The sequence below is a fragment of the Anabrus simplex genome, chromosome X (assembly GCF_040414725.1).
Source record: "Anabrus simplex isolate iqAnaSimp1 chromosome X, ASM4041472v1, whole genome shotgun sequence".
NCBI lineage: Eukaryota > Metazoa > Arthropoda > Insecta > Orthoptera > Tettigoniidae > Anabrus > Anabrus simplex.
Genome location: NC_090279.1, coordinates 218,769,457 through 218,796,442, shown reverse-complemented (window position 1 = coordinate 218,796,442; position 26,986 = coordinate 218,769,457). Strand labels below are relative to the sequence as shown.

At 38.7% G+C, this 26,986-nt stretch overlaps 1 protein-coding gene across 4 annotated transcripts in view; it reads left to right on the top strand.

Annotated features, from left to right (window-relative positions):
• rho-4 (rhomboid-4) overlaps positions 1 to 15,088 on the top strand; it is a 128,731-nt gene extending 113,643 nt beyond the window's left edge. For all 4 annotated transcript variants that reach the window (XM_067158848.2, XM_067158847.2, XM_068230568.1 and 1 more), the window contains 2 exons: positions 7,729 to 7,842; positions 14,004 to 15,088. In XM_067158848.2, the coding sequence (XP_067014949.2) occupies positions 7,729 to 7,842; positions 14,004 to 14,204 (315 nt within the window). In that variant the 3' untranslated portion in view covers positions 14,205 to 15,088. The remainder of the gene's footprint in view (positions 1 to 7,728; positions 7,843 to 14,003) is intronic.
• The last annotated feature ends 11,898 nt before the right edge of the window (positions 15,089 to 26,986 follow it).

The following is a 26,986-nucleotide window of genomic DNA, read 5'->3' as shown; positions in this document are numbered from 1 at the left end:
GGATAAGCTTGATAACTCTTTGCAAACGGAGTTTCTAGATCTGAAGTATGACTGTGAGGCGAAAATCATTTTCAAGCAGTGCGGTTATGAGTTAGCCTGGGTGAAGCTTATGGACACTTATCCACAACTGTGGGGAAAAACTGAACCACTTCTCATCTCGTTCCCGTCAACATATTTAGTTGAAAAAGGATTTAGTTCTGTTGTCAAGCTCCTCACCAAACAAAGAAATAAGTTGGACATTTGCCTCAAAGGAGACTTGCGCCTGAACTTGACGAACATAAAGCCGGATATTCAAGCTTTAACTGCAATCCACCAAGGACAAGGCAGCCATTGAAATGGTAAAATAAAACAATAACAAAGTTTTCAAATTTTCATTTATTTTTTCAAATTTTAACTGTCAACTTTCTCAACTTTTCCATATTCCAATTTAAAAATGAAAACATGTACTCCTGTTTTTTTAAATGTTCGTCAATGATCTTAGATACCGTAATAATTATTTCACTTCTTTGTTCTTAAAAGATCTGTAAAAAAATGTACATTTTAATATTTTCTATTTTATTTAAGAGTGACCGGATAAACCTGCTGTGGTTGTTTTTATATACAGTAATAAAATTGTTTAAAATAATAAAACTGCTTTATTATTTACACTTTACTTCAAATTAAAATTAGGCATACAATGAAAATGAAAAGGGGACGATAGGTATTAGCCAACCTCCAGAAAGGGGCGATGGGCTACAAAAGGTTGGGAACCACTGCATTATAATATACTAACAGACTTACACGTCCCACTTATCCATCTGGAATCTGTTTGTTACGGAGCCTTCCTGTCACTGAACGTGTTCTGACGGGCGAACTGTTGTTATTAGTGGTATTGCGAGGAGCGGTGGGGTATGTTGGGGAAGTGGGTGGGGACATATCAGTTTGATATTTCAATTCAATCACACATAGTTCACACACTCCTTTGCCAATATATATTTACATACCATATATACTTGTGTAAAAAAAGAACAACGAAAATTTTAAAAATGAATCTCGCATACAAGACCCCCCAACGTAATTTGTCAGAGAAGACGACAAAACTCTACTTCCCTTCTCTCCAGAGCTTTGCATGAACTGTCAGACTGTGTCACATCGTTACTTCACCAGGTCGCGCTCAAAGACAAACCCTCTAGACAGCGCAGAATAAACATCTTTTCCAACAAGAACGAGAGACAAGATGTCCTGTTCTGATGACCTCCATTTTTTAACAAAGGAGTCTCCAAAGAACTTTTATTATTTGTGCTTATTGTCCTAATGTTTTTTCTTCTCAATTCTTTCTTTATACAGCTGAAGAGGACCACTAAGTGGTCGAAACATGTCCTGTAAGTGCTAATTTATATTCAATTTTGCCTGAGGCAATAATAAAGTATCGATTAGGTGGTTATTTAACTAACTTCTTGATTATATTCATCGATACGGTCATGAAATGGACAACTTGTAATACAATAAAGACACCTCGCAAGAAGCAAGAAGACCTTTGTCAAGATCGGTTGCTCGTTTTTTAAATAATTCACTCACATTAGGCCGTTTGTCAGTTTTAGCTTTGAGGTGTTGAAAATAACCAAGTTCTTTACTCACTTTATCACTGTGCACTCTTGATAAATGATCTTTCATTCGCGAAGGCTTCATGGCGTCATACTATTAAATGTTTATCGTACAAAAGACAGTGTGGAAACTGCACATTTTACGGTGACGCAATAAAGCCAAATTTTAAATACTCAGTTGAGTACTGACAACACTTCTTCTTCTTTGAATCCATTGTGCATGAACTTCTACACTTCAAAACAAATGCACAAAAACTTATGGTGAAGCACACAAAGGCTAGTTAAGACTGAAGACGAATGTACTGTAAGGCCATCTACACACGGAGCTACTCATTAGTAATTGATTGGTAACAAGTTTCCGGCCAATTACTTGAGTGTCACTTCCTGTGTATTTCAATGGGAAGCCACACACAGTGCTACCAGTTAGTAATCTGTTAGTAACTAGTTTGTAATCAGTTCCAGGTGTCTCGCGGAGCCAGTCACCAGCGAGTTTAGTTTCTCAGTTCCCAGTGAACAAGTGCCTTTTTACGATGGCGAGCGAACTAGTTTTCAACATAAAGTTAGTGGGAGAAATTAAAAACACCCCGTACAATTGTACGCTGAAGGATCACGCAAGAAAGGACATTACAGAGAAAGAATGGAATTATTTTCTAAGCTTTTAAATTTTTTTGTAAAAATAAAGATCACTTTTCGAGCTCGATAGCTGCAGTCGCTTAAGTGCGGCCGGTATCCAGTATTCAGGAGACAGTAGGTTCGAACCCCACTGTCGGCAGCCCTGAAAATGGTTTTCCGGTTTCCCATTTTCACACCAGGCAAATACTGGGACTGTACCTTAATTAAGGCCACGGACGCTTCCCTCCCACTCCTAGCCCTTCCCTGTCCCATCATCGCTATAAGACCTATCTGTGTCGGTGCGACGTACAGCAAATAGCAAAAAATAGTTCACTTTTCTTACCTTTCTTCAGAACTCACACATTCCCTCATATTTGTATTTCGCTGTCGAATGGCAGGCACAATAAGCTGCACCAAGTCCATATAACTGTGTTTGGTCATACGATAAAAAGAAATAAATTTAGCATCCGTTTGTTCAAACTCCTTTACTGCTATGAATAATCTGCAGTGGATGTTCTTTTCAAGATATGGGTGTACCCAATACCTTCTTCTATTTTATTTTCCTGAAATAATGAAACACAATCATGTCTTCTTCGTCACTGGTCGTCAGTGGTTGACATTCTAGCAAAGTTAAGAAGCAATCTAGCGAGTCCGCAACAAACTTTACAAATGGCTAATCAGGAAGAATCCGTCACCGTACAGTAGCTTCGTGTGTGGAGCCGAGTCACTATTCAGTTACTAACCAGTTTGTGACCCCGGTTACAAACCAGTCACGTTTCTAATGAGTAGCTCCATGTGCAGAGGGCCTAAGTCAATGGCAAGTGTGTTGTGATGGCAGGAGGGGGAGGGCGTTGAGTCATCAGTCGGCCGCGTTGAGTAACAACAGGTGGAGACTGTGGAGAGGGGCGAGCGCAGCGAACTCGCCGGCTGAGAATAGCCAGTGACTCGTGTTCGTGTTACCCAGCAAATTCTACTTCTTCTTCTACTTTTTCTACCGCTTTTCCCACACTTGCGGAGTCGTGGGTGTGAGCTATGTCGCACTTGTGGATTTGGCCCTATTAACGGCCGGATGCCCTTCCTGACGCCAACCCTATATGGACGGATATAATCACTATTGCGTGCTCCTGTGATGATTGGTAGTGTAGTATGTTGTATGAATATGAAGAAGAAAGTGTTGGGACAAACACAAAAACCCAGACGCGATTAAAATCCCAGGCGGGAATCGAACCGCGGGACCCTCTGTACCAAAGGCCAGTATGCTGACCATTCAGCCAATGAGTCGGACATCCAGCAAATTCTACTGTACAGTACTATTTTAATTTTTCCCCTTTGAATACTCATCGCTCCCCCCCCCCACTTATTTTATGCCCCCCCCCCATAACCCAAATCGCCCACTTGGGGGCGATCGCCCCCAGGTTGGGAACCACTGTTATAATGTATTCAATAGGAGGATCCGATTAAACATTTTTATCGTACAACTAACATAAATGGTTTTATCTTCATAAATAAAATGCTAGATGTTTTACGTCGCACCGACACAGATAGGTCTTACGGCGACGATGGGACAGGAAAGGGCTAGGAGTGCGAAGGAAGCGGCCGTGGCCTTAATTAAGGTACAGCCCCAGCATTTGCCTGGTGTGAAAATGGGAAACCACGGACATAAATAAAATGAGCTTTTCCCGTAGAATAATGGCAATGGTATAAGAAGTAATGTCCACCTAAATAAATCAGAGCAGAACATGTAAGAGGGGAAATGGTTAAGAGAAGCTAATTAGATATTACTAGTTGTCATGCATGCCTTTTTATGATTTTTTTCCCCCTGAATTTTTGAGTGATTGATCTTTCAGTTTTCGTTCTCATTTTGCATAGTCATCATAATTATCAGTAGGGGCGATCAACACATGATTGTACTTAAAGGTGGTCAGTATCAACAACTTTTCAGAGAGGAATATCTGTCTGGGAGTGCTCCGTTTAGTATTTGGGAGTTTTCTTGTCATTGCTTCATGTATAACATCTTTTAATCATCATCATCATCATCATCATTATAAACTAGCTCCATGTACTCAGGTAAGGTGAACAAACACTTTCCATTTCCCCCTTCATCTTCAAGGAGTTGACACTCCAACCCTTGTTCTCGGTCTTGTTTTATCTGGTTGAACCATCTCTTCCTTGGCCAATCTCGTCGTCTCTTACTTCTTGAACCACGTCCTGGCTGTTCTCTGCGAGTATGTTTTCTTCATATGACCTAACCATCTTAATCTAGTTTAAATGCAGACGTGACTGTTTTCCTTCACCTTCACATTATGTCGTATTTCCTCATTTCTTATCTTGTTCCTCCTCGTTCTCTGTACCATTGATCTTAAGAGATATCTCTGTTGGTTGGTGTGCAGCTCCTTTACAATACTAATTTCACCTCTAAGGGACTTGTTTATCTCAGAGAAGCTTTCTTACTAGATGAAACTGTTGTGACTTCTGCACATGATCTATTATCTGCTGTTACCCCACTACCAAGGTGTTCAAACTGTTTGACCTCTTCCAGTTTTGCTCCGTGTAGAGTGATGTTGGTATGGATGCTCCACCGACCAACGTACTTCTTTCAAGGCCAAACTGCTTACTATATTCCAGTCACTTAGCCAGGTTCATTTTCACTACATCATCTGCCTTGAACTCAGAGGAGTTGTTCATCTATTACATTCATGAATAAAAGTGGCAATAATGAACTGCCTTGTTCTACACCTCCTCTAGTCACAAACCATTCTGAATATCCATTCTCTACTTTCCATTATCATCGTTACAATAAATACGGGATCTGTTGTCCCTATTTCTTCTAAACCCATTCTGTTATTGTTCAAGCTGAGGGTCAGTGATCTCTTGTAGTTCCTACTTTTCTTAAAAAGGGAAAAGGGAAGGGATTGGGAGTAGGAGGAAGAGAGAGGTCTTTAGAGAAAATAAAAAATTTAAATTGATTTCTTTTCCGATGTTGGTCTTGACATTTATATGGAAAACATATGAATATTGTGTTCATTTCAGCTGTAGGATGATATATTTTGATTCCTCTAGTTTTGTTTTTTTATCATCAAAAGATTCACAATGAGAGAACTTCCTGATATGCACTTAATGAATGGAAGAGCAAATGGAAATGGAAGACAAGCTGCAAGGATTTATCACTTAAAATATCCTTCACAATGCCAACAAGCTCGCACTACGTTTGTTAGAATTCACCAGCGTTTACTTGGCACATAAAAAGTGGGTTCAGCAGTCATGTCGCGACTCATGAGAGAGATAGAAATGACACTGTGCGTTCTCGCTGTGGTCAAAATCCAGTGAATACGATGGGAGACATTTTTGAATATTTGCTGTAACCAGTTCTATCTCTTGAATATTGTAAAGTTAATAGAAAATATTCATTATAGTCGGCAAGTCTTGAACATCAGCGCCGTCTCCATCTCCTCCTGCCCCAGTCCTCCGATATCCTTCACTCTTCACTTTGAAGGTACAGTGGGAAAAGAAGAATAACAAAACAGTATACATGAATAATGAGGTGTTTCTAGACAAAAGTTCCTTTAAATTGTTCATTCATTCATTCATTTATTTAGCTTCCATAGACTGTGCAATTACATATTTTGAAATATGCCAACAGTATAGGAATTGTCAAGTGATTTCCTAATACTAACAATAATATATGCAAAACAATGAACATTTTGAAAAAGAAGAAAAACAGAAACACCAAATACCTCAATGTTAGGACAGCACATCTTAATTTTTAAAAATAATATTAATAACCAATATTTACAAGACAAAATAAAAATATATTGGTGTGGTGTTAATAATATGAACATAGTCAATGTGAAATTAACATATTTTTAAGGCTATATACTAGATTACAAGTTAATAAGTAGTAGCATCATTACCAGCACTTCATCATGTATTCTTCTGTACTGTAGAAGCAGCTTCTCAGCAGGAGATTTTTTAAAGCTGTGGTAAATGAACTGATGGGACTAATATCTTTAATCGTATTTGGAAGCTTATTATACAATCTGATTCCAACAGAGTCTACATGTCTCAAGGCAATGGTTTTACTCTTGTGCTCGATAAAAATATTATTTCTTGTTTGCGTCTGGTAATTGTGATTGTCAAAATTCTTTCTGAAGTGATCAATATTTTTTTTCACGTGTAGAATGCATTGCATGATGTATAAGCTTGGTACTGGGAGTATCCTTAGTCTCTTAAATAATGGTCTGCAATGATCTAACCTGTTACGTCTCAATATAATTCTGATAGCTCGTTTGTGTATTCGAAAAATAACATCAAGATTTGATTTGTTCATACAGATCCCCTCTGACACCCTCAAAAGTTTTCATTCTCTATGTACAAAATAATTTTTCAGTCTGTAGATTTTAAATATTAACCTAATGCTTAGTTTTTATACCAAATAGGAGAAATAATGGCCAATGTTGGGTTCAGTTTAAGTTTTGTTGTTACAGCATCACTTGTTTCTTTCTTTCTTTCCTATACAGTACTCATATATTATCCCATTTGGGTTTGTCCTGTGTTCCTAATGGTTTACAACCTGTATTTATCTTTGCCATGTTTCTTCCCTTTTCCCATACTTATCTGGCTTTGTTCTTATCCTGAAGATCTATCTCTTAGTGTTGATGTCCGCCCTCCTGATGAAGCTGGGAAGCAGAAACAAGCTCATCGGGGGCTGAGAATAATTGTGGTTGATGAGGAGAGAGCCAGCAGCGTTCCTACTCTCCGAGACCCAAGCAGCTGTACGGGAGGCATGCACGTGTACGACCTAATATCAGTCGCCAGTCTTAATCTCAGCTGTTAACATGACGAGACAGTTATCATTGCAACACCGTATTTTCGTATGTAAAGGTTATTTTCATTACGAGTCAGCTCGGTGGGTACGCGATGCGTTTGTTCAGCAATTTCCTGGTAAAGTGCCACCTTCACAAGCACGAATTCACGTAATTATAAATAAATTTGAAACTGCTGGCTCAGTAAAAAGACATGTGCACACACAAACTGTTTTATCAGAGGAAAAGCTAGATGACACTGGTGCAAATCTTGAAGGTCAGCACATAAATCACTCACAAAATTAGCACAAGTAAGGGTTTTGGTTTCTTCTGCACACAGAGCTACAGAGCTGTACAGGTTCACACGGACCCATTGATTAAAACCTGCTGATCTGGCCACAAGAGTGGTTTGTGTACTTTCTGGAAGAGGCCTGGTTTCATGTGAAGTCATAACTCTCACTACTGGTGTTTAAAAAGTCCCTCTTATGAAGGATGACACTTCCAGCATCTTTTATAAGGCAAGATTTCACATACACGCTTAAAGCAAGGTGACCGCATGCAGGCTGAATCAGCTGCTGTGGCGCAGAGTACAAACACCGTGCATTGCCCTTGACCTTCTTCTGTGTTTCCGAGTTTGTCATCGCCTCTTATTTTGCTCCCTCTTCCCACACTCACCTGTCATTATGTATTCCTTCAGCGTAGTGTTAATCTTCCTGTTGACTGTGTTTCAGAATTGGTCCGAAATGAGGTTTGCCCCTCTTCAGCTGGTAGTGTTCTTCATTCTGACAGCCAGTGACGTGGGAACTGCTATTTACAATCGCTACATCCAGAACGAGAACGATCGGGTAATATAGAGACCTCTGCATGTTACTTTAATGCAAAGGCAAATTTATTAAATAGTAGTCAAGTTATGACATAAGAAAAGCGGTAAACTTTGTTTGGATTGATGTTTTCACAACCCAAATTACATATTTTTTGTTTTTTTTGCTGTGATAGGAGAGAAAACTCTAAAGAATCTGTACATCACACAAAGGATTTCTTGTGCGTCCAACTCGACCGAACACGACTATGACTGTTCTAAAAGGTAGTAGTGGTGGTGATTATTGTCTTAAGAAGAAGTACAACTGGGCAACCATCGTTTCTTAACATTAATATCAAGGGAAAAATGGAAGGGATCCAATACTTCGAAAAATGAAGGTATCGGCCAAACAAAGACAATATACAGACAAGAAATGTGTTCCACTATCAATACCTTATTATTTATTATAAACAGATTTACGTCAGTGCCGGTTTCGGCCTTCCACGGCCATCATCAGCTGGTATATTACAATATTGTAGCCATTAGACATATGTCACAAAGATGTTATTAAGATTAGATCATTCGGATGTCTAATGGGGTTAAAAATAAAATATATACTAGTAATGTTTTGTCCATGTGGCGTTAAAATAGTATCTATGATCAATGTGGCAGTGAAAGCTACAGTAAACTAAAACTTATTGAGTATACATTAGACATATTGAGCACATTAAACATATTAAAATACATAAAGCACAGTATAAAACACTTGATAAGTTTAAACACACTAAATTATAAGGTACAGTACATGTATGTTAAAACACTTGTTAAAATTTTGAGAGTTCGTGTTGTGTGGAGTTCCTTCTTCAAGCTTCCTTATAGTTCTTGCACTTCTATGTCTTATGTTAATTTAGTTGCATAAAGCGACCTTTGAGAATATTCTATTTGGCTGATGTGTGCCATGTTAATTCTTGGTGAAAACCCTTGTCGTAAAAATTTTTCTGAAATTTCTGAAAAAGCATTATTCATTTTTAGCAAACAAAACAATACAAAACTCAATAGATTTTTGCAACAAAACCAAAGAACTAAAGATCGAACAACACCATACCCTTGTTTCATTCGATATAACAAACATGTACCCTAACATTCCTATCAAACAAATAATCAAAATAATAGAATCCAATTTAAAAAATCACAGCAACTTGAACACCTTAGAAATAGATGAGTTCATGAATTTACTTGAATTTGCCATAAACAACAACTACTTCAGATTTCATGATACCATATACCAGCAACAAGGCGTACCTATGGGATCTCCTGCCTCTGGAATATTAGCAGGAATTTACATAGACTACCTAGAAGACATGTCAATCAATAAAATAGATAATATATACTTTTGGTGCAGATTCGTTGACGACATCTTTGTAATCATAGAGAATAGATCCACTCACGCAGATACAATACTAGACAAAATTAACACATTGGACCCCCAAATTAAATTCACCAAAGAGACTGAAAATAACCGTACCTTAAATTATTTAGACTTGACAATAACCAGACACGACAACCACTTATCTTACAAAATCTATAGGAAACCCACACACACCTTAAATACCACAAAAATCAATTCTATTCATTGTAACACACATAAAAGAGCAGCCTATTATAGCATGGTATATAGAGCCTTTAATATTGCAATGACAACAGAAGATCTAAGTAACGAATTTAAATTAATCCACGCCACAGCTAAACATAATGGATACAGCAAAAAAATGGTCAACAAAATCATCCACAAAATAAAATTCCAACCTAAAACCAAATTAACAAAAATAGTCAAGCCCAAGAAAGATTATGCCTTATTTACCTTCAACAACACCCACATATACACTGTAACTAATATTTTCAAGAAACATAACCTGAAAATAGCATTCAAAACCACACACAACAGCACCAACACCATACACAACACCAGGACAGTTAACAATAACAATAAATATAACCAATCAGGTGTTTACCGTATCAAATGCAACAAATGTGACACAAGTTATATTGGACCCACAGGCAGAAACTTCGCCATCCGCTACAATGAACATATAAACACAGTAAAACACAACCATTTTTCATCAATAGTCCAGCATGTAGAAGAATTTAAGTATAGTTTCACAGACATCAATAACGATATGACGATATTAAACATAAACTCTAAGGTCCCCTTCTCAACATAACTGAAGATTTCTATATTTCCCTGGACCAATACGCCAATCCCAATCACAATATTAACGCCATTACAGAGAAAACCAGCATCATCTTTGATAAAGCCATTCCTGCGTTAAAAAATGACTCTCTCAAAATAGGAAACAAACAGAACATAGCATGCCCCAAAAGACCGACGAATCACAAGCCTAACCCCACCCCTACCCCCACAATAGCCACTCCTCCTACCCCTCCACCTATATCCCTCTCCACAGCTAACATAAGTCCCAGACGCACTCGCAGTAGTACACAGCAAGCTTCCAAACACAACGCTACACGACCTTCACAACAACAACAGTAAGTACCCTTTTCACCTCCATACACACCTCAGGCATTCCTTCATACGCACACTATACTTATACTAGCTTATCTTTACAGATAACAGCAATATCTTCATCATGAATACAGACGAGAGAGGTGTCGCTACCAACAGCTCCTTTAATCAAAAATTTTAAAAACTCAAGACGTTGCAGTCTGTCACAAAACTCACTGAAGTATATCAACGGTTGAATCACAACAGTAATTAAAAAATTTTTACGACAAGGGTTTTCACCACGAATTAACATGGTACACATCAGCCAAATATAATATTCTCAAAACTCGCTTTATGCAACTAAATTAACATAGACACAGAAGTGCAAGAACTATAAGGAAGCTTGAAGAAGGAACTCCACACAACACGAACTCTCAAAATTTTAACAAGTGTTTTAACATACATGTACTGTACCTTATAATTTAGTGTGTTTAAACTTATCAAGTGTTTTATACTGTGCTTTATGTATTTTAATATGTTTAATGTGCTCAATATGTCTAATGTATACTCAATAAGTTTTAGTTTACTGTAGCTTTCACTGCCACATTGATCATAGATACTATTTTAACGCCACATGGACAAAACATTACTAGTATATATTTTATTTTTAACCCCATTAGACATCCGAATGATCTAATCTTAATAACATCTTTGTGACATATGTCTAATGGCTACAATATTGTAATATACCAGCTGATGATGGCGGTGGAAGGCCGAAACTGGCACTGACGTAAATCTGTTTATTATTATTTACATTTTATGAATTTTTCAGTTTCCTGTCAGCCCAGTATTTCTTCATTCTCTCTGATCTTATCTTTCTTTCTTCATCGGAAATCACCCTTCCTATTGTCTGTTTGTTGATTCTGATTTGCAGTCTGGTTTGCTTGTCTGTGAGTTTCTTGATTTTGTTGGTTTGTTTCTTAGGTCTTCCACTGTAAGTTGTAGTTCATCCATATCTTCCTTGATTTCTGTAATCCACTTAATGTTGCCCTTACTATTCCATAATTTTTCTATTATTCTATCTGTTTATAATAAATAATAAAGTATTGATAGGTGGAACACATTTCTTGTCTGTATAGTGCATCCAATCAATACGGAAAATGAAACTTATAAATAAGAATACAAACAAAGACAATGCCCACAAACGGCATCAAATGAAAGACTCCCTAGGGCTCCACACATAATACCGTCGGAGTTGGAAAAAAGTAAGAGTTGACCAAGGGAGGTCGGATAGGATAGATGAAAGTGAGGAGCCAGACAAGTGGAAGCAATGCCATGACTCAGCTACGGGTTTCTAACTTGAGAGCCTCCGGGGCCCCTTTCTGTCACCTCTTACAACAGGCAGTACCACCCCCACCCACAGGAATAGACTGTTCTAACAATGCCAAGAAGTTTGGAATTAATTGGCCATTGCTATGTTGCTCTCATTTGCCACCAGATAGCTCACTATTCACTATTATATTTTGAGTCCGGCTCCAGGGCTAAATGGATCGCATGGTGAACTTCAGTCCAAGGGGTCCTGGCTTCGATTCCTGGCCAGATCAAAGATTTTAGCCTTCATTGCTTAATTCCAGTGGCTTGGGGGCTGGGTGTGTGTGTGCTGTTTTCAGCATAGGTATGTCGCCATCCTCATAGACAGGGCATCAGCTGGAAAGACCTGCACCAGGCTTCTCCAGAGAAGAAATTTGTGTTACTATTTTTGCTTCATCCTGTATGTTTTCTGGTCTGCGAGTTAGAAAATAGACTTAATGAAGAAAGGAGGAGAGGAAATAAATAAAAACTCAATCCCAGAGCAATGAAAGGAAGATAAAAAACTAAAAGAATAGAATCCAGATGGGAATGCAGAGAGAGCAAGTCTAAAATGGGAGGAAGGGTAGAAAAGATGGAAAAAATATAAAGGAAGTTACAGAGATAAGAGGAAACAAAAGAAAGAAGTAATTGCATAACGGATGCACATAACTTGGGTAATGAATATAAAACACATTCAAGGAAGCACTCAGTAATGAGGAAATTCCTTCCATTTTTTTTACCAGTTTCTCCCATTCCCTCCACCCCAACTCGATTCTTTTCTCTCTTCTCAGTCTTCCTTGTGTTGCTGTGAATAAGGAGGATACTCATTGCTGTTGTCTGGTGGAGAGGTGCAGGGTAGGAGTTTGAATCCTTCGTACGATAGCAAGTTGCAGATGAATTTTATTCCTTTAGGTATCAATATGTGGAGTATATACCTATACAACTGGGTCCACAGTCAGTTTTGAGAATGCGCTGTGATTACATGCGGATGAATAGTGATATTTAATCAGAGGTTTGGGTGGGGGTACTCTGAGCATGTAAACAGACTTTAGCAGAAAATTAAGCTTGGCTGTTGGCTATGAACGTTAAGGTGTTGAATATCCTGACACAAGCTGCTTCAAGTCCCACTGGTGGAAAAAATGTTCACCATAAGGATGTAGGCCAACAGGATAAGAGAGGTGGTGGTGTACAGTTTCTAATCCCCCTGTGGGTGGGGGTGGTAGAATAACACCCACCCCTGCCTGTCGTAAGAGGTGACTAAAAGGGGCCCCAGGTGCTCTGAACTTTGGAGCGTGGGTTGGTGACCATGGGGCCCTCAGCTGAGTCCTGGCATTGCTTCCACTTCCTTGTGCCAGGCTCCTCACTTTCATCTATCCTATCTGACCTCTCTTGGTCAACTCTTGTTCTTTTCCGACCCCGGCGCTATTAGGTTTGCGAGGGCTAGGGAGTCTTTCATTTTCACGCCCTTTGTGGCCCTTGTCTTCCTTTGGCCGATATCTTCATTTTTCGAAATGTCGGACTCCTTCCATTTTTCCCTCTGATTAGTGTTATATAGAGGATGGTTGCCTAGTTGTACTTCCTCTTAAAACAATAATCACCACCACCATCTGTACAGTTTCTAATTACTAGATTGTGTGCCAAAAGCCTGGATTCAGTTCCATACCTTTCTGCAGTGTTCATATGGAGTGACTCTGTTGATGGGGATTAGTCTGTCGGATGGGCATCTTAAGCATTATGCAAACCCCTTGGTGTTATTCAGCAGGCTATGTGCAGACACCGGGTTTCACTCTCTCCGTCTCCCACCTAGATGAGCAGTTCGCCTCAGGCGAGCCGATCATATCCAGTGATGACCTCAAGACATTCTATCTTTGGAGTGTATTTCTCTTCTATTTTAACATGTGAAAAAGATAGTGTTTCATTTCTGTATTGTGTTTACATATGTATACACAGTGTTATTTGGGCAATATTGACTATGACAATTTTTAAAATCTAATTTTTTTGGTTACAGAGTGTAATTTTTATATACACATTTTTTATCATTGGAATTTACATAGAAAATTCAATGTAGCTGAAGATATCCCAAATACAGATGAAACATGTCCTACAAACAAAAATAAATATTATTGTGTATTTTTAGTGATTGATAAATCATAATTTGTATTGAAAAAGTGGAATTAATATATTTCTGAAAGAGTGAAAATGCATTAATGTATTCAGTAATAATTGTTCTTGTATAACACTCTCTTTCCTTGTCCTTGACAGAAACAATGTAATGGGGCTTTGCTGTATGTATGAGGGCATGTGTTGGTTCCTCTTGATTTGCTCCTTACCTTATTTCCATTTTCTTTTTTCAGATAGGTTATGCAGCCCACTTGGCAGGTGCCTTAGCTGGTTTTCTCCTGGGAATCTGTGTGTTGCGTAACCTGCATTGGATGAAGTGGGAGCGGGTCTTGTGGTGGATATCCATCTTAACCTTTGTTGGCCTCGCGTTGGCAGCCATCGTGTGGAATGCGGCATTCCCTGGCTACTTTCCACCACAGGAGTACGGTTCATAACGTTCATTCCAGTGATACTGACGTCCCACCCAACGTGTTGAGTTTGTTGTCTCTTCTCGTGATGTGAGGGCGCACCTCAATCTTTGGCTGAAAATGGTCAGGATAAAATATAACTTTTGATTATGAGATGAATCAACAGATAATGGTATGAAGCCATGTATAGAAAGGTAGAAACTTTGAAAGGAACACCCGACCTGTTATGTGTTTCTGTACATGGCTTGGTTTGCACTTATTTTGTTCTTTCCATTACAGATAACAAGACGAGTTAACTAACAGCATATTCCTCGGCGGTGGTTTAACAGGCTTTGGTACTTTCCACATCTGTTGGCTTGGTAAAAAACAGGCGCCGTTCTCTTTTGTCCGGGCCATGTCCTTGTGTTCCATATTTATAACCTCTAACATACCTAGTCGAGCCATAAGTGCTATCCCTCATTTGAAGGTGGTTTGTGTATAGAGAAATGACATGACTACAGACTCTATACCACACACAAATCACTCAAATGCACTTCCAGTGATCTGGCCCCTCGTCCACTGCCGTATGCGCCGTTCTAGTGGTACTGAGCCTGCTGCCTTCACCAGGTGTGCTTTTAAGGACTTGATATTTTGATGGCGATTAGAGCAGGCCTTCCACAAGCGATAGTCCAAGAACGGAGTCATGGAATATTTAGTGACTACTACGAGCCTACGGGCTTCACAACCTTTTCCACAATGTTGCATTTGTAGTTGGTGGTGTGTGTTTTCACCCCTCTTTCACAGAAATGCACTCTCCACCAAACCATGACTGATGCTGGATGGTGACCTCTTTCTACTCTTGGTAGATTGGGAGCAGCTTCCTGCAAGTATATACTCTGTCATTATGGTTATTAAATTCTTTCACATTTTCACATCCAACTCTGTGGTGACCAGTCAGTCACTGCCTTGTACTTCTTCGGTACACTCCATGCTAAAGTCGGCATCATTTGTGGCAGGAATTGTTCTTTGTTCGCAGAGTAGATTTCTTGTCAGTGACAGCTTTGGCGGTTGCTGGCGTCCTTGTTTCGCGTGGCGCTATCATCGACAGAGGAAGTCTCTTCTATCATTTAGAGGTTCCATACTCAAATCTGCTGGTTGTAACATGTCCAGAATCTCCACAGGAGTCCTGTTACACTTTCATCTCGTGATCATACTGATGCAGTTCTCATACCATGTTGACGGTGCACCAGGAACTATGTTGTTTTGTGCCAACCTGCTCCGGCGAAGTGAACCCTGGGGTGGCTTGCCCTGGCTTACTTTCTGCTTTCTCGCTTGCATCCTCGAATGAAGGATTAGCGTAGTGGTGTCAGAGGGCCGTGGGCCAGGTCAGGGAGTTTAATCTTAAAAGGTTAATTTTCTTGGTTCGGGGACTGAGCATTTGTGTTGTTTCTAATGTTCCTGCAATTCCTACACCACATGTAACACTGTCTTCCACCACAATAACTCACTGGTTCCATGCACAGCAGATGCTGCCCACCTTTGCTAGCAATAGCCACGTGGAATTATATATTTATTTCCATTCCTGCAAAGCTCTCGTCCTCCTTTTGGATCAGTAGCTTTGGATGTACCAACCAGCAGAGTTATTTATATTTTTTTTCCCTGCGTCAAACTTGCACTTCTTTGGGCTCAGGTTTTTCTTCATCCAACTAATCTCTCTCCTTTGCCATCTGCTTCATCAGTGGAGGGGCAAAAGTCGGCTGATGTTATTCATGACGGTGTAGGTGGAGTAGAACATAAAGTTGGAAAAGGAGAGAGAGAATCAGACGATAAATCCTTCTCGTGTTCATCTTCTACAAAGTTAAGAGTTCCATCTGCAGCATACAGTTTCAGTGACATTTTGGAATACCAGGATGCTAATATGTTGGCAGCGAACAGCAGTTGGGCGGCAAGGGCACTTGAACCCTAACATCTGGTGCCTGCCTCTGTTACACAACCGTCAGATATCACAAAGGTTGAATATCACCGCCACTCTACCGTATGAAAGCAAAGAAAAGCTGAACAATACAGGAGTGAGAAGGTTAAAGCTATGGCATGACTAGGTAGTGTTATAAAGGAGCGATTGCAGGGTCATCACTCTGCATTGTTTCAACAAAGTATAACTTCTTTTTCTTATGTCTTGTAGGAAACTATTTACTGTATGTTTATTATTACTGTTTCCCACCCTGAGGAATTTACTGGTAAAGTTAATATGTTATAAAGTACAAGGCCTATTTGTTGCTCAAAGAGTTCTCCTTAGAACACTGAAGTCAGTATTTGTCATGTTTGGTTTCTAAGTATATTTTTCTCTTCATCCCTGTGCAAATAGTCAGAGGTGCTGTTTGGGCTCTGGATTCTCTACAACTTAATTATTCATAAGCATGTCAATGCATCGTTCAATTACTGAGAAAATAGCTTTCGAGTTGATAGGCAGCATTGATTCTGACCAGCAGATAGTCTTGTTTGTAACACTGTAACAGAAGATTACTAGCATTTGTAGCTGGTAAACAGTCAATGGGGTGGGAATTCTTCTCGCTCAAGAGTTTTGAGCTCGACCCATGTGAACCAACTGTTGTGACACATCCAGAGCACCGTATATTGGATCTCATAACTGGTTATTTACAAAAAGAACAAAACCTAGTTTAGGAACTCTCCAAAAATAAACATAAAATATTCGCACTGAGTGCTGTTATGCTTTCTCTTGTTTATTTTATAAAACCTTTGTATTTAACTGTAAAATTGTAACTACTTAATCACAAAACCAGAGTGAAGAAGAATAGAACATAGTTGGAGCTAGGAAGTAGGAGAGCTACTAGCAACGCTCGACTGCCTTGAAGTGTCTTGTGGCTCTGCAAATGGCGGATCATTTGTGATGCATTTTGTCTTTCCGTACTAATACATCAGGAAAAAATATTGGATTGCACTTTACTCTCTCGAACTTCTACGAAATACTCCCAGGCCACAACTTTCTCTCAGTAGCCATAAATGTGCACATAAAATATTACAATTAATAACTTATGAGCAGAATAAATCCACAATAACTCGAAGAAGAATCAGTCTTCTTATTTGAGCTGTCACCCTTGTGGACTGACTGGGGTAAACTCGCACAAACGTCATATGCTATTCACTGTGAATGGAAGACCAAACCGCCTCATGACTCTTCTGGTTCGCTGAGGTGGCAGAGTGTGTTACTGATCTCTGTGTACTGCGTTGGGACGTGTCCCCTTCAAGAAGTTCTCAGGGTTCCCAGGATGTGTACTATCCGTAAAGTTAACATTATTACCTCCCTTCCTAAGCCTGTTTCATGAATATTGACGACTGGGTAGCTCGTTGTGTTGCAGACACGAGCCTGTCTAGCGTAAGATACACGACATTTTGCTGAAGTCTGCAACGTTTGATTTCTGGTGGTAAATTAATAACACATTTGATACTGTTGGCAAGCAATTTGGAAATATTTTGTTATCCTGCAAGCTGACACACAGTGCCTCATGACAGTGTTACATGGCCACATAAACAGTGTTCAGTTCTAGAAATAGACGAGTTGGCCAGTGAATGGAAACAGCTCATTTAGCAACCACCAAATCGGAGGAAAACCGAGTAAAATGAAGTGATGTAAAAAAACAGAGCCTAGTTAAAGGCGTGTAGCTGTGAGATTGCACGTGGGAGAAATTGCATTTGAACTCTACTGCCAGCAGCCCTAAAGATAGTTTTCCATGGTTTGCCATTTTCACACTATCCAAATACTGGGACTCTACCTTAATTGAGGCCACGGTCGTGCCACTGAAAACATTTCATGTGCTAGTGGACCGTTAAACCAGTAGCATAAAAAAAAATTTTTGTTGTATTGTTGTCCATGCATCGCTCACAATCAGCCCATTGTCATGGTGCATAGCAACAAAAACTGTGCCTGGCAGATAGTGACAAGATTTTTGACCGTCCTTCAAAAGTTCACTACCTTTGCTGGAACTGAACCCTCATTTGAACTTGCGATCATGAGTCGGACACACTACCCCTGATCTACGGAGGCAGCTTGTGTTAAAATACTCTAGTGATATCATGATGTAAGGGACAAGGACTCTATTTCTGAAGTTTGTATCAATATATTTTTCAATAAAGAAACATTCTTATAAAATAATACGGGAAGGATTAAACATTCTTATAAAATAATACGGGAAGGATTCCATAGAACCCCATGTCTGTCAACATAATTTTGTTTTTGTACAATTTATTGTTTTGTTGAAGCTGTGAGAGACTTTCTGTCAGTAGATACATGTTGACTGTCGGCAGTAGCACAGTTGGGCGGAGAGGAGCGTTTACTTAGACAAGACATCATCACTGAATCAAAGAATTTCTCATTTTCATTTTGTTGGAACATTTGCTATAGTATCATTATGTTGCAGACTGGAAGTGGATGTACAATATGCAATTTCCTTTAACACAGTAATTAATATATTTGTGACTTTCCTTCGGTTCAAAATGAAAAGGACATAATAACTGAAGAACTTAATTAATTCTGTTGCGTATTTCACTCGAAGAAGGCCAACATTTTATTAACATTTCAAAAATATTCTTTTTACAAGGCTTTATAAATGTGTGAGATCTCTAACTCCTTTGGGCAGAAAATTTAATCTGTGCTTCTAGTCTCACACTTTGACTGCTTCAAGCATAATATAATTGTTGTTCTCAATGAAATGTTTCCTAGTTGGTGCCTTTTTGTATCGGAGATAGTGAAGATATCGTAGAGAGTTGCGGTTAACTGCCAGTTTAAGAACCTGGAACATATCAAGAACAGGTCTATTTTTCTATGGAGATTTCCACTTAAAGAGAGAGAAATGTGGAATGGAGAATGTTCTGAGGCCTAGTCAAAAGCATATCTGCCCACTCACCTGCCCAAGAGCTCTTCTCACATGTATCCTATGCCTAATGCTGCAGGATTAACAAATTTGACCATTATTGGTCCATATCGACTGATATAATCAAAAAACACAAAAGGTTATTAATGGGTCCGCCCTGTCAGTATTTATTGTTTTCTCTAAAATATAGTTCATCTAATGTAGATTAGAAGACCTTCTGAACACCATTGAAGTAAGTAAATTCAGAAAAACATTTGTGGTAATCAGCAATGCTGTTATTACTCTGGACGGAGAAGACATTGTAAAGGTGTCACAATTCAAGTCCTAGGATGCTGAGTTTATTTTAAGGCCAAACTCCTTACTTCAATGGTGTCCAGAAGGAAATAACAGCCTTCTAAATTGTCTTTACTTTAAAATGTATAATTTCCACCTATTCAATACCAATTCTATGAAAGGGTGGAAATTATACACTTTAAGGTAAATGTCATGGAACTTGAAAAAATTATTTTCATTACTTGCAATTCTAAACTGTCAGCAAGTATCAGTATCATGTGCACAGCAGATGGGTTTATTCGGTTCTTATTGCTGTGTATTCCTTTATCAACTTTATCAAGGGCATCAGCATTATAATAAGAATATCATGATCATTGTCTTCTGAATTAATTCAACTCTTAATCTGAAACGTTAATATTTTAGGAGCATTGGAAATAGCTTGTAAACTTGTCATTGTAATAGTTGATCACAGGATATGGTCCTTTCCACATATTTCTCACACTGCAGTTACTAGTATTTTGATGGTTCAGATTTGCAGGCACAAGTCTTGGCCTAATTATTTAGCTGAGCTAAGAGACTAAAGGTGAGAAAGAATCCAAATCTACAGGTGTATTTTTTATACTTTTTATATGCATGGTATTTATTTGTATGTATTTTTATGGCCTATTTATATATTATGTTGTTAAAGGATAGAAAATTATTGGGATGAAATTTGTTTGCCAGAACATTTTTTTCAGTATCCTGAAAGTCTTGAGGGGGAAGTACACCTTTGTGCATTAGACAACAGCTTTTTTTCTTCTTTATCAAATACGCTTCATTTTTTGTTCTCTCAACCACTTAAAAGGATCACATGGTACGTTTCACTGTCAGTTGCTTATTACTTGTTTACTTTCATTGTAATTAAAAAAACTATTGAAAATACTTGTATAACATTCTGCATGGTACATATTTTATTACATAATATGGTCACCATATTTTAGGATGTTTTCTTTGACACTAGTAATTTGACTTTAAAAGAGATGTAGTATTCTTCTGCCGTTTTTTCCACAACATGGTGTACTACAAAAATATGAAAGGTAACGATTCAGAGAAATTAATTCTGAAGGAATACCTCTGAGGTTCTAGAATTTGTCATTCATATAACAATGTAATAATTTCAGAAAAGGAGTCATGTTTAGTGGAAACCTCCTTTAACTGCAAGGAATTAAAATACAAATTTGGTAAAAACACAAAATGACTAGGATTTTAAAAAATGACAACTTCATGATCAGAAGTATGGTTTGTAGTTGCTAAGCTATTTTACTAGATTTAAGGTAGCAGGTGTACCTCTCCACTAGTTGTAATTTTTCCCCTTTCAAGAGTAGACATCAAAAACAGTTTTCTAGATGGCTGTTGTCTTCACAACATAAAATGTTACAAATATTTTATAATGAATGCAATAATTAAAGTAGAAATTTTTGCCATTTTGGAATTGTTCTGAGTGATGTTTCATTTACTGTCGAAATGTGTTTACTGCAGACTAGGTTTTCTATGGTTTTTAAACTTTTTTCCAGTTTTCTCGGCTATCTTTGAAGCAAAAATTATTGGATTGTGTTTAATTTACTGCAGTTATTGTATAAACGGTCACGAGAGCAGCTATCGTGTTGATTATCCTTCCTCTTAGTATGATGAGCATTCAGTGAATCCAAGATGCCGACAAGCTTTGCCGCTATTTTTATATCTGTTAAAAAAGCATTTTTTGCGAAACTGCATATTCATTTTCGTATATAAACATAGAAAATTAATGTTTATTTGCCTTCTGAAGCGACATCACGTCTAAACTGCTAGGCGGAATTTCATGAAATTTTGCACAAACATTCTTGGAGGTAATTGTCACAGGTATTATTTGTGAAATTAACTTGCCTTATTGCATTATAGTTTAAAGTGACAAGATGAAGCCTGTTTTTTCCTTCCTCGCTCAGTCACGCCAGAACTACTCGGCCAAATGAGCTGAAATAAGGTACAGATATAATCTCAGATATTCAGTTCAAACACAGTCCGGCTCCATGGCTGAATGTTGGCGTGCCAGCCTTTGGTCACAGGGGTCCCGGGTTCCATTCCCAGCAGGGTCAGGAATTTTAACCATAATTGGTTAATTTCGCTGGCACGGAGGCTGGGTGTATGTGTCGTCTTCACCATTATTTCATCCTCATCACGACACGCAGGTCGCCTACCGGTGTCAAATCAAAAGATCTGCATCTGGCGAGCTGAACTTGTACTCGGACACTCCCGGCACTAAAAGCCATACGCCATTTTATTTCAGTTCAAACACAGGCCTATTTTGATTTTCTTTTAGGTCTACTTACGTCGCACAGACACAGATAGGTCTTACGAAGACGATATGATAGTAAAGAGCTATGAATGAGTAGGAAGCAACTGTGGCCTTAATTAAGGTATAGTTCCAGCATTTACCTGGTGTGAAAATGGAAAACCACGGGAAACCCATCTGCAGGGATGCCGACAGTGGGGTTTGAACCCATTATCTCATCAATGCAACCTGACAGATACGAGACCCAAACTACACAGCTGTTTGGTCGATATTCTGAGCGTTCCATAATTCACCTTTTCAAAATGGCTGCCATTTAGGTATTTACAGGCTTGGCATGTCCTATTACATTACTATAAGCATATGGAGTTCAGTTTTCTGGAAAAAATTCACATGCATTTTCTTTGTAATTCTAACAGTCCTTCAGGACCATTAATGTGTAAGTATTTACTTAACTTATGCATGCTTTATCTGCTAAAGATGACAGGTCATACGTCAGCAGTGGGTACAAACAGAAAATTGGTGCCATCGCCAACTATCGCCCTGTCAGCGACTGCTACTTGTTGATCATAAGTTTATTATGTTTCCACTCAGACAGTGAAATGTCTTGTGACTAGTTGCAGTAGTTTCTTGCAGTGATTTATTTGCGCTAGTATTGCTCGTATACTTTGTGCTCTTTGTTGAGATTGGTTTCAGCGAGGAATTTTGAAGAACTTTTCTACTAACAATAGATTTCTGTAGATATTGTCACTCTAACCTGACATCTGTTACGTGTAGACCGCTCCTGATGTGGAGAACTCCTTAACTTAGGACAGATATGTTTTAGTAATGCTGAGTACTGAGCTGCCGTGTATTACACGTGCATTATTTTAACACTTACAAATAGCTGCATATGTTGAAATTGGCATCTTGGATTTGAAGGTTAGCTGACAATGGATGAGTGAGTTTATGAAGATATCATGGTATCAAAAAATGATAAATGATTTTTATATCATAAGATATATACTTCATGTTATGATCTATATTGAATTGTGACCACAATAATAACAAAACTTATGTCAGAAATGGTCTACCTTTTTCCCCCTTGACTAAAAACTGTAATGTAAACATTACGTTCTGAAAAGGTGGACCATTTCTGATATCATTTTTGTTATTATTGTGATTTTTATATTACAAATTTGCTTCATTAAAATGAAACAAAAGAGAAGTATTACTTGTTTTCTTGTTGAAAATAAGAAACATGTTCTAAATGTATTTTTTTCAGTATTTCTTATGTTATTTCTACTTATCTTGTGCTAATAATTTCACAAAAAATGTGCTTGAATATATGTTGGGCTGTGTTAATCAGCATGTTCCAAACATTGTTTGAGTTGGAGCACCTCTCTTGTGATGGCACTGTATGTACCAACTCTTCAGCAGTCTATAGACAGTGTCAGTGCTTTTATTAAACTATGAGCTGAAAAACACAAAAAAATAATGAAAATTTACTATGGCAGATAGATTAAAACTAAAAAGGATAACATTCTTTAAAAATTATCAATTACAAATGTATTGGAAGTGCCCCTGACTGAATGTTGTACAGACCTAGAATATTTAAAAAAATCTTAAGTAATTTTCAAAATGTTGATATAATGTAGAACCACTTGGCTCTTCTTAATTTCAATAAGTAAACACTATTGAAGGTTTATGAAGGAGGTTGTGGTAAAGGGGATCAGTACAATTACAATGAGGGCAGGAACCAATTCAAATGTCTGTGGTCCAGATGCCTCGAAAGGATCCCCCATGTCATTTTAACACTCCTTTTACTCGCACTGATACATTACCTTATTCCCTGCCTCCAGCTGATGCTCGCTCCTATCTTGCTGTTCTTACTCTTCATCAAAGATGCATCTGTCTATGTTACTTTGTATTTTTTTTAACATGAATATGTTTTTGGGTCTATCTGGAATATAGAGTCTTCAATTTTGGCTCATAACCATGGCAACCACTGTTTGTCATCTATGTATACCAGGTCAGTAGTGCCATCTGTACGTTGCTGTAAGAGGGTTTTAATTCACTCTCCCCTCTTCTAAGACCAAAAACACATCAATGATTCTAGGCTTTTCTGTGTAGCAAAGAAAAATGTAAGTTTGCTTTCTTAAATGTTTTGTAACATCAGATGATCCTTCCTGCAGGATCACTTTTGTGCTGATCACCTTTTTGCCTTATTAATGGAATCAATGGAATCCATCTTGGTTCTGCCATAGTCTTTATGGTGCCTTATTGCTATAAAAGAGCTGTCTGTATTTTTGTAAGTATTTTGTATTGACAGTGTTTGTTTGAGGAATGTGTAAACTTGTCTCCTGTGTTTTAACAGATGTCAATTCTGCCCACTGAAGTGGTTCGGTAAGTAACAAGTGTCTAACACGTAACTTTACTTTAAAGCAATATAAAGAGACGTACCATCACCCACTGGACTAATAAGACATGACAGTCTGCTCCACTTCATGCCACGTATTAGTGCCTAGTTCCTCATTTGTTTCTGTAAATCACTGTACGTTTAAAATTTTATTTAGCACCATTAGAGGCCATGTGAAGTAAATGGTAATACATTTCTGGAAGGCTCTTTTTCATTCCACAATGGCTGCATTCTTTCTCAGGCAGTTTGTCCATCCATCTTCTCTTCTCCTTGTGTTCTTTATGGAAGCTGTTAACTTAATGTGTGCTGCTGAGGTGTCTTTCCTCTTCAGTCCAGTCCTTTTTTGGCCTAATGAAACCACTTATTCAAAACTTTGTCTTTTGTGCAGTGTTTTAAAAATGTGTTTCTGTCAACTGCTTTTCATCCACTGTCGATAGAATCACTGTATACTTCATGTTGAAAGACAATCTAGACATTAGTTCTTGTAGAGAAATATCCAAGTATTTACCATCTCCTTATTCATTCTGCAAAACAATGGAAATGTTTCAGGGTATATTTAACTGTTTAAACACAATGAAGGCACAACGTTCACTTACGCTAGTTTATTGTGTTGTTCATTATTAACATTAATTAATGTTCATCCTCCGAGAAAGATATGTTGCTAGTTACTGACTTATCACTTCGGCGGGCACACTTTCCTAACATGTATGTGTCTTGGGAACACTTGCCGAGATAGTCACAAAGGTGACCACCGTTCTGAACTGCAGATGACTTCTATATATTTTTATTACTTGAAATACTCTTTTCAAGGAATACCCAAACGTTGATGACGCAGGTGGTCCCTATTCGCATTGTCAATTGTGCTCAAGTTGTTTTGTGTATACCATTAAGTTTTTGTTTGTTTTATTATATTTTATGATGTAAAGAAGGTTTGGTTTGTATCAAGATGTCATGTTCATAAAATAAGTACAAATAAAAGATTAAGAAAAAGTTTCTCTTTCCTCATGTGCACATAATTTTGAAAATACCTACACCTGCTATGACATGCATGGCCCCAACAAGTGAATGTATGATGATGTATTAACTCCAGAAGTTTTATATAGTTTACCTTCCTTATGAGAAGTGTCCGACTAATCACAGGCATAAGAAGGCTATTCACGAAAGGTATTGACTGCGCGACTGAGTTACCCTACATTCGGGAGATGGCGATTCTGAACCGCACTGTCTGCAGCATGGCAAATGCACTTTAATTAAGCTCACAGTTGCTTCCTTGCGATTGTCACCATAAAACCGATCTGTGTCTATGCAACATAAAATCGATGCCTATGCTACTATTGCCAGATAGGCAATTCCAAGTCACCAATAGAGTTTGTAAAGACACTCCATAATCTACTGGGAATTACAGCCAGCCCTGGCAAATATTTGTAATTTTTTTAGATGCAGCTAATCAGGGCATATTTGTGCATCTTACAGTAATAGTATTAGTGCCGTTATATAACACTAACTACACTGGTGGAAAAAATTATCCAAACACCTAGAAGGGGTTGTGCTAGATTAACGAACATTGGTAGGCATGTTTATACATCTGAAAGAGGGTGATTCAAATTAACGCAAATCGCATTAGCGCGGCGCTAGTAGCGGCCCCATGACGTTTCACATCAGGTTTGCTTTAAATACGGGCTGTACTATGCGAGTGCATTAGTTACCTGTGAGAGTGGACATAGTGACTGTGAGTGGGTCAAGAATGCCTTTACGACGACAAAGAGGCCAGTATCCACAGCTCACTGTGGTTGAACAAGGCCGTATAATGGGGCTACGTGAAGGTGCTATTGGAGTATGACTTGGCAGGAATGTCTCCACTGTGCATGCGTGCTGGCAACAGTGGTCACAAGAAGGTACCCTAGCAAGAAGACCGGGCTCCGGACATCGCCGTGGCAGCGCCGAGAGGGCGTATAGCTGAGGCACAGCAGCAATTCGAGCGTTAGCTGGCACCACAGTAACGCAACAAACTGTTTGGAATTGGTTACTTGAAGGACAGCTCGGAGCCAGACGCCCTGCGGCGTGCATTATACTTACCCCAAACCACTGCCGTCTGCAGTTTCGTTGGTGTCAAGCGAGAGCTCATTGGAGGATGGAGTAGAGGTCCGTTGTGTTTTATGATGAAAGTCAGTGATGGTCGTGTGTTGGTTAGAAAGAGGTCAGGTGACCAGCTGCATTCCACGTGTCTGGACCTGCACTGGGAGTTCTGGTCTGGGGAGGGATTTCCTACTGCACCCTGACTGCAGATGTGTGTATCCATCTGGTGATTCGACCTGATGAACAGCATTCCCAGGGGTGTCTTCCAACACTGTTGTAACCCAACGTGCTCCACAGAGTGTCAACATGTTGCCTTGGCCTGCTTGATGGAGCACTTATGGGACATCGTTGGACGACAACTCCAGCGTCATCCACAAGCGGAATTAACTGACCAAGTGCAACAAGCTTGGTACTCCATCCCACAAGCTGACATCTGGTACCTGTACGACACAATGCATTCATTCAACAGTCAGGCGATTACACCGGTTATTAATGGACCAGCATGGCATATTTGCGATGGCTTTTCTTGCGTTGATATCAATCTGTAGTCTTGTACTTTTAGTCAATTAAATATTTTACCTCGACAAACATATTGCCAAAATTTCTATATTCTACATTCCTTATTTCATAGTGTTTGGATTTTTTCTGCCAGAGTACTTTTGCTGCTTTTGAGACATTAGGTGCCAGAAATTTTGTTTTCCACAGGTTCTTCTGTCATTGACAGGTTAATTTTTGTGAATACAGCAATAATGCCATCTAGCAGCGATGAATGTCACACCTCTACTAACAATCACTATTGTTAAGTTTTAGGGACTTGGACAATGCTGTAGTTGGATGAATTAAGAAACAGGTAATTCTCCACTGTCGGCAGGCCTGAAGATGGTTTTCC